The sequence below is a fragment of the Hyaena hyaena genome, unplaced genomic scaffold, assembly GCF_003009895.1.
Source record: "Hyaena hyaena isolate Hyena2069 unplaced genomic scaffold, ASM300989v1 scaffold_219, whole genome shotgun sequence".
Lineage (NCBI taxonomy): Eukaryota > Metazoa > Chordata > Mammalia > Carnivora > Hyaenidae > Hyaena > Hyaena hyaena.
In genome coordinates this window covers 2,512,405-2,528,275 of record NW_024080850.1, presented here as the reverse complement: position 1 = coordinate 2,528,275, position 15,871 = coordinate 2,512,405, and the positions used below count along the sequence as shown (strand labels likewise).

General features: G+C 51.4%; 1 protein-coding gene across 1 annotated transcript; it reads right to left on the bottom strand.

Annotated features, from left to right (window-relative positions):
• Positions 1-469: 469 nt before the first annotated feature.
• MIF (macrophage migration inhibitory factor) lies at positions 470-1,310 on the bottom strand. Its single transcript, XM_039242901.1, has 3 exons — positions 1,093-1,310; positions 755-927; positions 470-651 (listed from the first exon to the last, which is right to left on the bottom strand). Exons 1-3 carry the CDS (start codon positions 1,198-1,200, stop codon positions 585-587), a joined length of 348 nt encoding a protein of 115 aa, XP_039098832.1. The 5' UTR covers positions 1,201-1,310; the 3' UTR covers positions 470-584.
• Positions 1,311-15,871: the final 14,561 nt, after the last annotated feature.

The window sequence follows — 15,871 nt, the reverse complement described above, 5'->3', positions numbered from 1 at the left end:
CTGCGAGAAAAGCTCAGACCCAGCTGACTCTCCAACCTCTAAGGCAAGTAAGATTTTGATTCCAACCTCCCCTTCCTTCTCCCGCTGGCCCTGGCCCAGCCCCAGCCCAGCCCCAGCCTGAGCTGAGCCCAGCCAGCCCCAGCCCACGTGGTGGCCCTGCCCCTGCGAATGGAATGGATTCAACTCTGGGTTCTCGCCAAGGGCACAATCATGAACCTGCCCTGGGAGGGCCAAGCCGCAAATGCAGAGTGGGAGGCTCCGACTGGAGTCTCATTCCTGGATCTGTGGCCCCGGGCAGGATGCCAATCAAGGCTGAGGCTTCTGCTAGGGGCACAGGAAGGAAGAGCTAGGCAAAAGGACCTCAACAGTAGGTTCCGGGAGGGCACCCCTCCCGCCACCGGTTTCCCAGTCACTGTCCCGGCCCTGCACCCACTCCTCCGCAAGCCAAGGAAGCCCGAAACAGCAGCAATAGCCTCCAAACCGTTTATTTCTCCCGACCTGGAAGTGGGGGTCGCTGGGGGCGAAGCGGGCACAATACTGCGGGCGGCAGGGCCTGGTGCAGGCAGGATGGGCCAGCGCGGCCCTCAAGCGAAGGTGGAGCTGTTCCAGCCCACGTTGGCCGCGTTCATGTCGTAGTAGTTGATGTAGACCCTGCGGGGCGTGGAAGCCAGGCTCAGAGGGCTGCGCCGTCGCGGGCCTTGGCGGGCACCCCCCACCCCCACTGCCCCTCGGCGCCCCCCACCGCCCCACGCACCTATCTGGGCTGATGCGCAGGCGCTCAGACAGCAGGCCACACAGCAGCTTGCTGTAAGAGCGGTTCTGCGCGCCGCCGATCTTGCCGATGCTGTGCAGGCTGCAGAGCGCGCACGGCTCGCTGGAGCCGCCGAAGGCCATGAGCTGGTCAGGGACCACGTGCACCGCGATGTACTGTGGGGAGACGGGGTGCGGTCAGCTGGCCCGAAAGACCTCGCCGGGGCCCGGGCGGCCACCCATTCCATCCCTTCCCCGCCCCAGGCTTCGGGGAGTCGCCTCCCCCGTCCCGCAGCCCGGGGCCACTTCGGCACCCCCTCTCCCCGTTCCCTCCCGGCGAACCTGGGCCGGCTTGCCGGTGGCCTGCGCCAACTGCTGAGTGAGCTCGGAAAGGAGCCCGTCCGGCACGGAAGCGCGGGGGACGTTGGTGTTCACCACGAACATCGGCATGCTGGCGGAAGAACGGCGGGCACCTGTGCACAGGAACCGACAGACACGCGCACCGCTGCAGCCCGGGAACCTGAGCTACGTGACCGCCGCCCGGTGCCGCCCCATAGGGCGGCTGCGGCCCCGCCTCCTGTGACGCCACCGCCGGCGGACGCCCCGCCTCCGTGCGGCCGTGGGGCCCTCCCAACTGGTGACGTCATCGGAGGCAGAGGCCCCGCCCCTGTGCGGCCACTGCTTCCTCCTGACTGGTGAAGTCCTGGGTGGCTGAGATCCGGCCTTCTTGCCTGAACTTTGAACGTTGGCTTCCTGGCCCCACGCACACTCGCAAAGCAGTTCTTCACGTGGCGGCCAAAAATCTGCCAATCCTTCGTTTCTTCGTTAGTCCTTTAACTTAGTCACTGATGTTTATTTAGCGACGTGTGTGTGCCAGAAGTTGGGGATGCAGAGGTTAACTGAGCACATGGCCCCTTGCCACCCCCCAGGAGCTCCTAGCCCGCAAAGTAGATGAAGTCACACCTCATCCACAACATGCACCGAACCTTTGTGTGCCCTGAGTCCCCAGAGCCACATATTCCCCAAGGCTATGATCCTGGGGGTGTGTGTGTGTGATGGGGAGAGGCAGGCATTGCTGCAGGTAGAAAGGGGTAGCCAGAGTAGAGTTAGTCACCATCCAGGTGCCTTCCCTGCACTCTTGCTCTTTACCGTGAGTGAGGACGTGGGAGATGCCAAGGGGAGGGGCAGGGAATAAGAGATGAGGCTCAGGCAGGGCTCCATAGGCCAAAGGCAGTCAACAGCTCTCAGAACCCACTCCCAAGCCCCTGCTCCCCTGGGCAACTTCTCTGCAGGTCTGGGAACTTTAGCTCCTCAGGGAAGTCCCCCCATAGTTAGGTCCTCTAGGGATGCCCTCCCTGAGACTCTTGGTGAATTCTTTCCATCCCGTCCACTAACGGTAAGCTCGGGACATCTCGTGGGGAGCAAGCATATAAGAGACACAAACTGAATACTGGCTGAATGCATGAATGGGTGAATGAAGACGGCCATAACACAGCAGGAAGAGGACAAGGCAGTGGCTCGACTGGGGCCCCGGCCAGGCCTGCAGGCCTTGCCATCCCTGGGAAGAAGGGCTTATGGCTAAGTGGCCACCCCACTTCCACTCTGAGGAGCCCGCCTGGTGCTGTCCTGGCAAACGGATCTCTCAGGTGCTCTAAGGGGCACACTGTGTTTGACCAAGTCCTCAGAGCTCTCCAGGAAGGTCTTGTCCTTGGCATCGGGCAGGTGCTAGCCAGTTAAGGTGGCACAGTACGCATTGGCCTTAATGATGTCCATGTGCTACAGCAAGGACACTTGTGGCTGTGGGACCAGCCAGTATCCACTCAAATAGGTCCTATGGCCCAGTTGTGCAAATAGCCTGCAAGTGTTTGTCCTTCCACCTAGGCCCCCGGCTGCTTCCTAAGTCTCACACCCTGTGCCCAGGCCTCCTTACCACTGATGACCTGATGCACTCCACACCAAGTCAAAAGCACCCCCTCCCCCCACCCCCCCCCGCCTTCAGAGCTCAGCAGCCAATTCAGCACTTTCTGCTTCCTGTGTCCGAATCCAAGTGCATGACTATTCCTCCCACACCTGTTGGCCTGCCAGTGAAATGTACTTCCCTCCACTCTCGCCCTTATCCTCCCCTCTCTCCGTCCAACCCATCACCACCACCACCTTAGTTTAAGTTAGCCAGCTTCACCTTTGGCCCACCATGGACCCTGTGATAACGCCATGGTGGATTGCTCTTCTTGGGGGAGGAGTCTATTCCCCTGCCCCCTGGCAGCAGATCTGGCCATATGACTTGCCTTGCCCAGTGAAATGCGAACAGAAGACATAAGTGACTCCAGGCAGAAGATTCAAGAGCCTGCAGCTGCACCTGGTTCTCTGAGATGGTGGAAGCATGTGACAAGATAGACCCACGCCAGCAAACACCGGCAATGCCCCTGTAGGTGAGCCACTGCGATTTTTAGGTTTATTGTAGCATAGGGCACTCCTTCCTCATCAGGACAGCCTACTGGCCAATTACTCTTACCCCTCCAGTAGCAGTCAGTGCCATCTTTCTAGAAGGGCATTTGGGGAGGTGGTATCTTTCACAGGCCCACCCCTTACTAGCTTGGACACTTGACTAACTACCTCTCTAAGATTCAGCTTTTCCCCCACCTGTAATTTGAGGATACTAGTGTCCACCTTACAGAGGAGCATTCTGAGGACCAAGTAGCCTAAATACTGGTGATGGTCCCTACTCCTTACTGATACTAGAGGTAGTACTGTCATAATGCCCTGGTGACCTGGTCCCCACCCCACGTTTTGCACCCCGCTCCCTTGTTCCCTGAGTCTGTGCACTGTGCTTAGGTACCATGCTCCTGGCTCTTGGCTCTGGCATTGGCCCTGAAATGTGGTTTGCATGCACTTTCTCTCAACTACCTCAGTTCCTTGGGAAAGCCCCAGAACCCCAGGCCTTAATGTGGTTCTGTGATGTACCCAGTACCTTTTCTTCCTTTGAGGCCATAACTGTTTCTATTTGTAAGTTAATGTTTCCTTGCTAAGTGGTAAGCTCCATGAAAGAGGGGACTGGACTGTCTCTTCCTGACCATCACTGTATGCCCACCTCCTTGACCCGTTATTACCTAGAGGTAGGCAGAGGGCCTCCAAAGATGTCCATGCTCTAATCCCTGGGATCTGTGAATATATCATGTTACACAGCAAAAGGCACCATGCAGATGTAATTAGAATTGCAGACATGAAAATAGGGGAGTCATCATGAGTTATCTGGGTGAGCCCCATGTAATCACATGAGCCCTTAGAAGCAGAGAACTTTCTCCAGCTAAACGTGGTGAGATGCAGCAGAAGGGGAAGCCAGACTCAAAAGCAGGAGAAGGATTTGATGTGCCATTACTGGCTCTGAAGATGAAGGGGGCCAGGAGCCTGAGGCTTACAACCACAAGGAACTGAATTCTACTAACAACCTGAATGGACTTGGAGAAGTGGGTTCTTCCCTAGTTGACCCAGGGACACATTGATTTTTGTTGTAGAAGACCCTAAGCAGAAGACCCAGTCACTTGGTACTGGACTTCTGAGCCACAGAAACTGTAAGATAATAAATCTATGTCGTTTTAAGCTGCCAAATTTGTTCTAGGAGCAATAGAAAGGTAATACACTTGGCATCAATAGGGGCTTGATAATTATCTGCTGAACAGCCGGGACACATGCACCGGGAGGTGTTGGCAGGCATGGCGCTCACCTGCCTGGGATCATCTCCCCTTTCCTCCTCACTGACAGAATCCCAGTTCTGTTTGATTAGCACGCTCGCTGCCCCAGAGCCCCTGGCCACCAGGTATGGCCACGTGAAGTTCATGCCATGTGTGGGGTTTATGGGGAAGCAGGTGATTTGCTGATGGAGGCGCCCCTGCCCTCTTCCTCCTGCCCACCCCCCAAACTTGGACAAGACCTCTAGATGTGCAGCAACTGTCAGGCAACCCTGAGCTGGAAAGTACAGGCAAAAGATCCAGGAGTGGCAGCCCAGAGGAGCCCGGGGCTCTGAAAACTAAACCCCTCTCTGCTCAAAGCACTGCTTCTCAGAGTTTGTGTCATTGGCGGCCCCATGCAGGTCCTGCCCCTACAGAGAACTTCCCGAGTGCCGTGTCCAATGGCATGTCGGGCATTCTTACCGCAAGTGTTTTTGCTGCAGGCATTTACGTGGCAAGCATTTTTGCCACATCACTGACTGGTCACAAGGCAGTGTTGCCATAAAAGATAAACTCCAGAAAAATAAAACAGGGACATTCAGTAAAAAGGACATAATGAGGGATGCCTGGGTGGCTCAGTCGGTTAAGTGTCTGACTTCAGTTCAGGTCATGATCTCTCGGTTCGTGGGTTTGAGCCCTGAGTCGGGCTCTGTGCTGACAGCTCAGAGCCTGGAGCCCGTCTTCAGATTCTGTGTCTCCCTCTCTCTCTGACCCTCCTCTGCTCACACTGTCTCTCTCAAAAAAAAAAATAAATAAAATAAAATAAAACATTTTAAAAAATGTTAAAAAAGGACATAATGAAACATGAAAAACAATAAAATTACTTGGCTGAGAAATGCAAAATATTTAGATACATTTTTTTTTAATGCTTACTCATTTTTGAGAGAGAAAGAGAGCATGCACTTGCAAGAGGGGCAGAGATGGTGACAGAGGATCTGAAGCGGGCTCTGAGCTGACAGCAGAAAGCCCAATGCGGGGCTTGAACTCACAAACCATGAGATCATGACCTGAGCTGAAATCGGATGCTCAAACCAACTGAGCCACCTAGGTGCTCCTGATATATCTGAATACATTTAAAACATGTGTAGATTCTATGCAAATTATTCTATTTTGTGGATTGTGTCTATGTAGGCTTTCAAAATCTTTCATAGTATTACACATTTTTTGTTTTTTTTATTCATCTCGTTAGGCATCACAATTTTTCTTTTTTTGCTAAATTTTCTTCCTTCATTAGAAGAAGAAAAAAAAAAAAAGGGAGGAGAGCACCTCTCAGGCAGGGATGGGCGTGGCGTGATCCAATGCCTCAGGCGGGAGCTCTGCCTCGGCGGTTGTGGGGAGGAGAGTGACGGTGCTCCAGTCCCTTCTTGAAGCAAGAGCTGCTCCTCGCTGTTTTGGGGGTGTAAACTCCCCGTGCCGGGGGCGCAGCCGAAGTTGGTTGCACTCTTCAACCCAGGCCAGTCCCAATCTCCAAATCCCCGTCCGTGCGCCCCGCTGAAGTTGCCTTAGACACAGCTTCCCAGGCAACCCCCTTGGGCAATTCCAGGCCCCCTGCGGAGCTCTGGGGGTGGAGTCAGAATCGCTGCTTCCTTCTCTGGGTCGGGCTGGCGCGCCTGGGCGGGGGCTTGCCCGCAGGGTGTTCTGAGCCCGAGCCCGCTGGAGTGAGGAAAACCGGGTCCCTCTATGGCTCGTCACCCGAAACACGAATTCACAGGCTAATTTCCCAGTTTTTAGTTCCTTGCCTTCCCTCTCGAGTTCCAGCCAGCCAGGAGCGCGGACGCCCGGTGTCCACGCGGCTCTTTCAGGGGCCCCAGCCGCCCGGGAGCTACAATGGCGGCAGGCGCGCCACCACTCTGAAGTCTAGCCTCCAGGAGGCAGCACAAAGAAGCAGTTTGTGTGCTCAGCCCCCCCCAGGACCAGTTGGCGCAAGGGGACCTGGTGTGCAGGTATTTGGCAAGTACGGTCTTTCCAACGGAGGTTTTTCTCCCCCGTGTGGAGGTTTTTCTGTTTCGGACTCTCTCCTTTTCCCCTCTCACTCCCCGTAGAGGGTAGAGGGGGATCGCCTCCCACCCTGGAGTCTCCGATCCCGGCCCGATTTTCTCTTCCCCAGTTCGCACTCACGTTAGAAGGCTCTCTCAGTGGATTCTGCGTCTTTTTTCTCCCAATCTCTCAGGTTTTGTAAGGTTTCCAATGTCTTCAGATCTTTTCTGTGTGATGTATGGGCGCGAGTGCAAGTACGGAGCTCCTTACTTCTCCGCCATCTTGCCCTCTCCCCCTTCCTTCATTAGAAGAGATATGGTTCCAAACACAAGGATGCATTTTATTGGTTTTTATTTTGTTTTTCTTTAAAAAAATTAATGTTTACTTATTTTTGAGAGAGAAGGAGACAGAGCATGAGTTGGGGAGAAGCAGAAGAAAGAGAGACACAGAATCTGAAGCAGGCTCCACGCTCTAAGCCATTAGCACAGACCTGGATGTGGGGCTCGAACCCACGAAGCGCAAGATCATGACCTGAACCAAAGCCCGACACGCAACTGACTGAGCCACCCAGGTACCCCTGTTTGTTTGTTTTTAAATGTTTGTCTATTTTTAAGAGACCAGGAGAGAGCATGAGCAGGAAGGGGTAGAGAGAGGAAGACAGCATCAGTGGCAGGCTCTGTGCTGACACCAGAGAGCCCTATGCAGGGCTTGAAGAACCGTGAGATTATGACCAGAGCCGAAGTTGGACACTTAACCAACCGAGCTACCCAGGTGCCCCAGGATGCATATTTGCAACTGAGCTTTGTACTGCTGTTGTGAGTTTCTTTTTTAACTTTTATTTCAATTCCAGTATAGTTAACATACAGTGTTATATTAGTTGCAGGTGTACAATATGGTGATTCAGCATTTCCATATATCACCTGGTGCTCATCATAAGTGTGCCCTTAATCCCCATCACCTATTTCCCAGTTCCCCCACCCACCTCCCCTCTGATAACCATCAGAATGCTCCCTATAGTTAGTCTGTTTCTTGGTTTCCCTCTCTCTCTCTCTCTCTCTCTCTCTCTCACTTATTGTTCCCCTTACTTGTTTGTTCTGTTTATTAAATTCCACATATAAGTGAAATCATAGTATTTGTCTCTCTCTAACTTATTTCACTTAGCATTATACTCTCTAGCTCCATTCAAGTCATTGCAAATAACAAATTTCATCTATATCTATATCTATATATCACATCTTTATCCATTATCCATTAATCAATCGGTAGACACTTGGGCTGCTTCCATAATTTGGTATTGTAGATTATGCTCCTATAAACACATGGGTGTATGTGTCCCTTTGAATGAATATTTTTGTATTGGGGGTAAGTATCCAATAGTGCGACTACTGGATAGTTGTATTTTTATTTTAGTTTAAGTCTTTTTTTTTTTCTTTGTGAAAACTACACTGTTATGTTCGTGATATTGTCACATGTCCATTCATAGACCCTCCATAGTCCTATGGGAAATGCAGTCAATCTGCATTTGGGGGCTAAAAGTTGTATAATATACAGATGGGAGCACTGTGTCGATGGAGAAACAAAACCAGTCAACCAGATGATGAAACCGAAGAGCTCAACCAGTTATTTTTTTGTATCTTTTACAGCAAAATTGTTTCATAGCCAGTTAGTTATGTAGTGAATTGCTTGAGGCCAAGATGCTTACAGGAAAACGACCTAGAACTGTCCAGTGGGTAAGGACTGCCAGGCACAGAAGCAGGAGGGAAGGAAACCTCCCGATGTAGGGACATGCCAGCTGGGTAAGAGGGAATACGGCCCACGCAAGCACCCAGCAGGCCCTGAAAGCAGGGAACATCTCTGTGGGCAGGATCTGAGTTACCTGATCTGGAAGGAGGGCATGGGGAGGACAGGCACCTGCTGGCACCCCACTGCAGGGCTACCTGCTCTTCCCCTCTCCTCTGCCAGGAGCCCATGTCCCTGGGCAGTCTACCCCCCCACAGCCTCCCATGAGCCTCACATCTCTTGGCATCTCTCTCCTGGTCACGCAAGGCTCAGCGCCCCTACAGTAAGAGCCCAGCCAGTCCTGAGCCCTCGACGGTCCCTGAACTCATCAGTCCCTGTGTCCTTGTTCGCTGATGTGGTGAACTCGCGGCAAAGAAGGGAAGACGATTCCTCCCCACCTGATTCCTGCTTTCAGTCCCAGTGGGAAGAGTGGGGGGGGTCATCACCCTCCTCCCCGTGGTCAGCTGTGCCTGAAGGTGCAGGATTGCGGGGGGTGGGGTGTCTGCCAAGAGACCACCACATGGCAAAGGAAGGGCCTAGGTGTGGTGGGAGCCAGCAGTCACAACCAGTTCTCCCCCACGGTACCCTGAGACACGGCCCAGAGAAGGTGCTCTGGGTGGAGTTGCTTAAACTCTCCGAACCTCAGTTTCAGAATGGGGGGGGGTGGTGTTTCCTTTCCCATAGGCTTGTGTGAAGATTAAAGGGGCTAAAAGGACAAAATGCAAAGTCCCTGACTTATAGTAGGTGTTCAGTGAATGCTGCCTGAACTTACCATATTGTAACCAAGTGTCCTGGAGCCAGAAATGAGCTAATAGGCCTGAACCCCAATGGTGGGCGTGCAGGACAATAGGGTGACTGTGCTTTCTTTCCCTGGTGTCCAAGTCCTGTCCCCACCCCACCCCCCACAGGATCCCATCAAAGCCAAGGCCAGGCGGCTCAGGGGTCCCCAGGGCACTGGTCCACTCCTGCTGCCACATAGCAGCTCAGTTCAGACTCACATCCATGAGACCTCACAGCAGCGTGTCCCAAAGGTAGTGTCTTGGAGATCCTTATATCCCAGAGCACTCATAAGCATGCGCTTTGGTGGCAGGGCACCTTAGAGAGTATGGGGCCACTGTTCATTGGAGTGTCATGGGAAGAGACCATGGGAGGGTCTGGCTCCTTAAGATTACCAGATAAGTTCCCCACCTGGCCTTCGGGGCCCCCCACCTCACCTTAGAGCTCTTCTCCCCCATAGACGCTGGACTTCCCCTCCAGCACCTCTGCTCTGTCCCAAGGCTTTCCCATCTCCATTTAGTCACACCTTTGGCCCCCATGAAGCCTTCCTGACACCTCCAGCTGGAAACCTACCGATCCCTAAGCCTCATCACCTTGGGATGCTGTGGACACATTTTCACCATCTGCCTCCAAAGAAAACCGAGTATGTGTGTGCTCACGCACACACGCACAAAATGTTGGCATCTACCCCTAGAATGTCGCTGCACTGCTAGAGCCACAGGGATGAGACCTGCCCCCCACCCCCAGCATCCTTGTCCTTCTTTGAGTGTCTGGTTCCCCCTAACCTTTGATTTCCCAGCAGCACAGGGAGTCTGACCTCCTGCAGGGTCTGTGGGAAGGGCCGGCCACACTGGGGGCTCTCTTCCCTCCTGCCTCTGCAGAGCCCGAGCTGTGGCCCTGTGGCCTCTGTGGCCTCCATGCCGTGCCACCAGTCCTGGCTCCACCCTCAGCACTAGGTCAAGCCCCAGCTCCACCACTAACGCATAGTGTCACTGTGGACCCTTCAGGTGGCCTTTGGACCTCCCCCCCAGAATGGGGTCAGATAGCAGAACAGCCAGGGCCTGGAGGCAGTGTGGTGCAGTGGTCACGACCCCCCAGAAGCAGTCTGGCCCGCCACCTGGTGTGACCTTGTACCTTGGATAAGCCACTGTCTTCATGTGCCTCTCCTGCTCCTGTGTAAAACAGGAATAATACAAGTACTTATTTCTCGGGGCCTTTGCTTGGGTTAGAGGTGCAACACTTGTGAAGCACTCAGAATAGTCTCAATAAACAGAAAAGCCTCCAGGGGTGCCTGGGTGGCTCAGTCAGTTAAGTGTCCGACTTTGGCTCAGGTCATGATCTTGCGGTTCATGAGTTCAAGCCCCACGTCGGGCTCTGTGCTGACAGCTCAGAGCCTGGAGCCTGCTTCAGATTCTGTGTCTCCCTCTTTCTCTGCCCCTCCCCTGCTCACACTGTCTCTCTTTCTCTCTCTGTCAACAATAATAAAATCATTTTTAAAAATTAAAAACAAAACAGAAAAGCGTCCACAGATGTTGACTCTGAGTGGGGGTGTTGATGCTGTGGTTGTGAGACTGACTTTCTTCAAGGTGAAGGTCACTGCTTCCTCCCAACCCTGGCGCAGCCCGAGGACAGGGACAGTGTGAGCACCTCGAGATGCAACAGAGAATATGGATAAACTGAAGGAATCAATGAAATCAATGAATGATTCAGCTGAGGTGTGGAGAGGACCACCTATGTCCCAGTAAGAGGGAACCAAAGAGGGTCCAGAGAGGAGTGGATGAGGGCGACAGCAGAGGAATCGACTGTAGCCCTTTGGAAGCCCGTGCTGCCCTGAGCCTTGAGAGCAGGGCATGGGGCCTGGTAGCTGGGTTTGCTGGCCCAGCAGGGAGAGGCTGGGCCCCTGGTTTCCAGCCCTGGGAAGCTGAGACTCAAAGTCCGGGTAACTAGCAAGCCAGGGAGGGAGCCAACCTGGTGGAGGATGGGAGAAGCCACACCGTCTGGGGTCTGGGCAGGTGAGTCAGAGCTGGGGAGGCTTTGGCTCTGGAGGAGAGCATTTTGGGGGGATTTGGGGACTGACAGATATCAGTAGACGGGGATGTGAACGGGCTGGCTGGTGGGACCCCTCCATCAAGAGTGGTCTGAGGGCCCAAGCTCAGGGACTCACCCACCAGGCAAGCCTCCCTGTCTCTGCAGTCTGGGAGGAGGTAGCACGGGCTCTCAGGGAGTGGGGGCAGGGAGACAAGCTGGAGCACCCCAGGCACAGGCAGCTGGCCCCCAGGAGCTCCTTGGGGAGGCAGAGGAGAGTCCGGGCCAGATGCATCCTTGCTGGAACCCTTCCCTTACTCTTTGTTCGCTTGCCCGTAGGCCTAGAGAGGGTCTGCATTGCCCTGGGCTTCTTCCCAACCAGCTCTGGATCCAGACGTCAGCCCCAAAGAGGGCCAGTGGAGCAGGGAGTTTCTCCTGTCTCCTAGTGGCCTTACTGTTTCCCCAGGGGCCAAGGCCCAGCCTCTCCCTGTCTCAAGAAAAACAAGACTCTGAGACTGACACCCTCCCCCAACCCCTCCATCACCGTCACCCCCTACTGTGTGCAGCCTTCGCTCTGCTCCCTGCCCTGTGGAGTCTCACAGGCAGTTCACACTCAAATGGGAAGGCTAATAATAGCCTTAGCCCAAACGGTCAGATTGCAGGCCATGGGACTTGAAAAATCATTTGAGGACAGAAAGATTTACTGGTGTCCCCAACCCCTCCGTGCAGGTGGTATTGGGTGCCCAAGTCTGACCTGTCCCATCAGGATCCCCAGGGCTGGGAAGATGGCTGAGGTCACGGCCACAGGTTCAACCTTTATCTCATACCATAAACAGAAATTAACTCAAAATTGATCCTCAGTGGGGCGCCTGGGTGGCTCAGTTGCTTGAGCGTCCAACTTCGGCTCAGGTCGTGATCTCATGCTTCAGTTTGTGGGTTCCAACCCCGCTTTGGGCTTTGCACTGAGAGCATGGAGCCTGCTTTGGGATTTCCTGTTTCCCCTCTCTCTCTGCACCTCCCCACCCCCTCAAAAATAAACATTAAAAAAGAATTTTAACTGTTAACAAAATTGATCATCGACATAAATATAAAATTAAAAGTTAAAACTACCAAACATTTAGAGGAAAATCTCTGCAATGTTAAGACAGACAAAGACAACTTAGGACACAAAAAGCATTAATCATATGAGATAAAACTGATAAATTGGACTTTATCAAAAGAAAAATTTCTGCTCTTAGGCACTATTAAGAACATAAAAAAGGTGGGGTGCCTGGGTGGCTCAGCTGGTTGGGCGTCTGACTTGTGGTTTCAGCTTGGGTCCTGATCTGGAGGTTTGTGAGTTCAAGCCCCACATCAGGCTCTGTACTGATAGCGCTATCAGTGCAGAGCCTGCTTGGGATTTCTCCCTCTCTCTGCTTCTCCCTGGCTTGCTCTCTCTCTCTCTCTCACTCTCTCAAAAAAAAAATAAAATAAAATAATTTATAAAAAAGATCATAAAAAAGACAAGTTACAGACTGCAAAAAAATATTGGCAATACATATAACTGATAAAGTAATAGCATCTAGAATGTATGAAGAATGTCCTCAACTCAAAAAGAATAAGACAAACAACCCAATAAAAAATGGTGAACACTAGGAGAAAATGTAGATGATGAACCATGGGCTTGGTGATGCCTCTTATGAGAATGAGAAAACAAGCCACAGACTGGGAGGAAATATTTGCAAAAGACATATTTGATGAAGGGCTGTTAACCGAAGTATACACAGAACTCTTAAAACTCAGCAATAAGAAAACGAGTAACTTGATTTTCAAAATGGACCTGGGGCGCCTGGGTGGCTCAGTCGGCTGAGTGTCCAACTTCGGCTCAGGTCACGATCTCACGGTTTGTGGGCTCCAGCCCTGCATCAGGCTCTGTGCTGACAGTTCAGCGCCTGGAGCCTGCTTCAGACTCTGTGTCTCCCTCTCTCTCTCTGGCCCTCCCCCACTCACAGTCGCTCTCTGTCTTTCAAAAATAAACATTAAAAAATAAAACAACAATGAGATATCACTAGCGGTTGTTAAATGGCCAAAATCCAAAAGACTGACAACCCCAAATGCTGGAGAGGATGTGGAGCAATAGAAACTCGCATTCATTGCTACTGGGAATGCAAAATGCTGCAGGTATTTTGGCAGTTTGGGAGGTTCTTACAAAACAAAGTATACTCTTACCCTGTCATTGAGCAATTGTGCTCCTTGGTATTTACCCAAAGGAGTTGAAAATGTATTTTGACACAAAAACCTGCACACGGATGTGTATACCAGCTTTATTCATAATTGCCAAACCTTGGAAGCCACCAAGATGTCCTTCGCGAGGCAAATGGACAAATAGACAGTGGTTCATCCAGACAATGGAATATTATTCAATGCTAAAAAGAAATGGGCTATTAAGCCACGCAAAGACTTGGAGGAAACTTAAGTGCATATTACTAACTGAAAGAAGCCAATCTGAAAAGGCTACGTACTATGTAATTCCGACTATAGGACGTTCTGGAAAAAGTAAAATTATGAAGACAGTAAACACTCATTCAGTGATGCTAAGATCAGCGGAAAGGGAGGGATGACTAGGTACAGCAGAGAGCATTTTTAGGGTGGTGAAGATAATCTGTGTATACTGCAGTGATGGGTACTTGTCACTATACCTTTGTCCAAACCCATAGAATGTAAAACATGACCACTAGGCGCTAATGATATGTCCATGTAGGTTCGTGGATTATAGCATATGCGCCACTCTGGTGGGGAATGTTGATAATAAAGGAGGCTATGCATATGTGGGGGTAGGGAGGTATATGGGAAGTCTCTGTATTTTTCTCTCAATCTCTCTGTGAAATGAAAACTGTGCTAAGAAAAAATCTTTTTAAAGATTTTTTAAAGTTTATTTTTGAGAGAAAGATGCCTCTAGTATTTTTTAATATTTAAAAAAAATCTTTAAATAATTTCCACATCCACCATGGGGCTCGAACTCACAATCCCCAGATCAACAGGTACATGCTCTACTGACTGCGCCAGCCAGACACCCCCTAAAAACAGTAAAATCTTAGGGGCACCTGGGTGACTCAGTCCATTAAGCATCTGACTTGGGCTTGGGTCATGATCTTATGGTTGGTGAGTTCGAGCCCCCCATCAAGCCTCGCATGGGGCCCTGAATGGAGCTCCAGTGCAGGGTTCTCTCTCTCTCTCTGCCCCTCCCCCACTTGCTCTCTCTCTCTCTCTCTCTCTCAAAATAAGTAAAATAAACTTTAAAAAATAATAAAATCTTTGAAAAAAAAATAGTGGACAGACTTTCCCTCTGCTCTGGGAACATGGTGGCAGCCTCGGGGAGAGCTCTGCTGCGAGGGGCAGAGGGGCACCGCCGGGCAGGAGTGTGACTTCAGCCTCTGTCACAGAACACCGTCATCATGGAGTGCTGGTGGAAGGTGCCCAAAGCTGTGCCTGCACCTTGGACACCATGTCTACCAGCTGGTAGAGGACACCCTGGAGTTCATCCTCACGCAGTCGCTGGAAGGACTTGGAGTCCGGTGACCTGGACTCAGTGAAGAAATCTTTGGGCAGGAATTGACTACCGCCCCAAAGTCTGGTGATACATGCATCCCCTGAGACCAAGAAGTTGGTTAAGGAGGAGAAATTGCTGAGCAAGAAGGAAAATTAGAGATCTCAACCAGGGCAGGTGAGATGACATTTCTAAGAAGCTGCCACCTGGAGGCAGGAATGAAGAACAACATCAAGTGGGAACTAAACCCTAAAATAGTTGCCCACTATTCCTTTCTATTTATATATATATATATATATATATATTTTTTTTAATGTTTATTTTTGAGCGAGGGTGTGAGCAGGGGAGCAGTGGAAAGAGGGGGACAGAGGATCTGACACAGCCTCTGTGCTGACAGCAGAGAGGCTGATGTGCAGTCGGAACTCACGAACCACGAGATCATGACTGGAGCCAAAGTCGGATGCTTAACCCACTGAGCCACCCAACTGCCCCTGCCCACCATAACTTAAAGAATCCTGGTGTTGTGGTCAGCCTGCATGCATTAAAGTTACCAGAGGTCCATCATTCAGTGGATACTGGTGTGAGGGATGGTAAATGGGCTTCCTACTGTGCAGCTACCTATGATTGTGGTGAACTCTGAGAGGCCCAAGACCAAAAGGTACAAGTACTGGATGATCCAAACCTACTCTCTCTCAAAAGCAAGAGAGTGAAATCAGAGGAGCAGTGGAGAAAAGATGGGCAGCACCCTGATACCACTCCCAGCTCTAACCAAGTAATGGAATTATATTTATTTTATTTTTATTTTGTTTTGTTTTTAATTTTGAGAGAGAGAAAGAGAGCACAAGCAGCAAAGGGGCAGAGAGGGAAAGAGAGAATCCCAAGCTGGCTCTGCACTATCACTGCACTATCAGTGCAAAGCCAGACATGGGGCTCGAACTCACAAATTGTGAGATCATGACCTGAACCAAAACCAAGAGTTAAATGCTTAACCAACTGAGCCATCAGGTGCCCCCCAAAAATGGAATTTTAAAGAGTGTATGGGGACCCTGGCCTAAACTGCATGTACATGTTGAATCCTCCATATTTCCCACCTCCGTCTTTGTTATGCATCCAGCCTTATGGAGGCCGTACTGCTCAAGGAGGACTAGGCTGTAGATTTGATACGCTGACTACTAACAGATGGAAACAGTCTAGATTCTATTTAGCCTCTTCCTCCCTGGAATTTGGTGGAACAAATAGAAGAGCTAACCACCGTCTCCAGTACTGGGCTCATCTTCATACACACTGGACATTTGTATCTCAAGAAGAGATA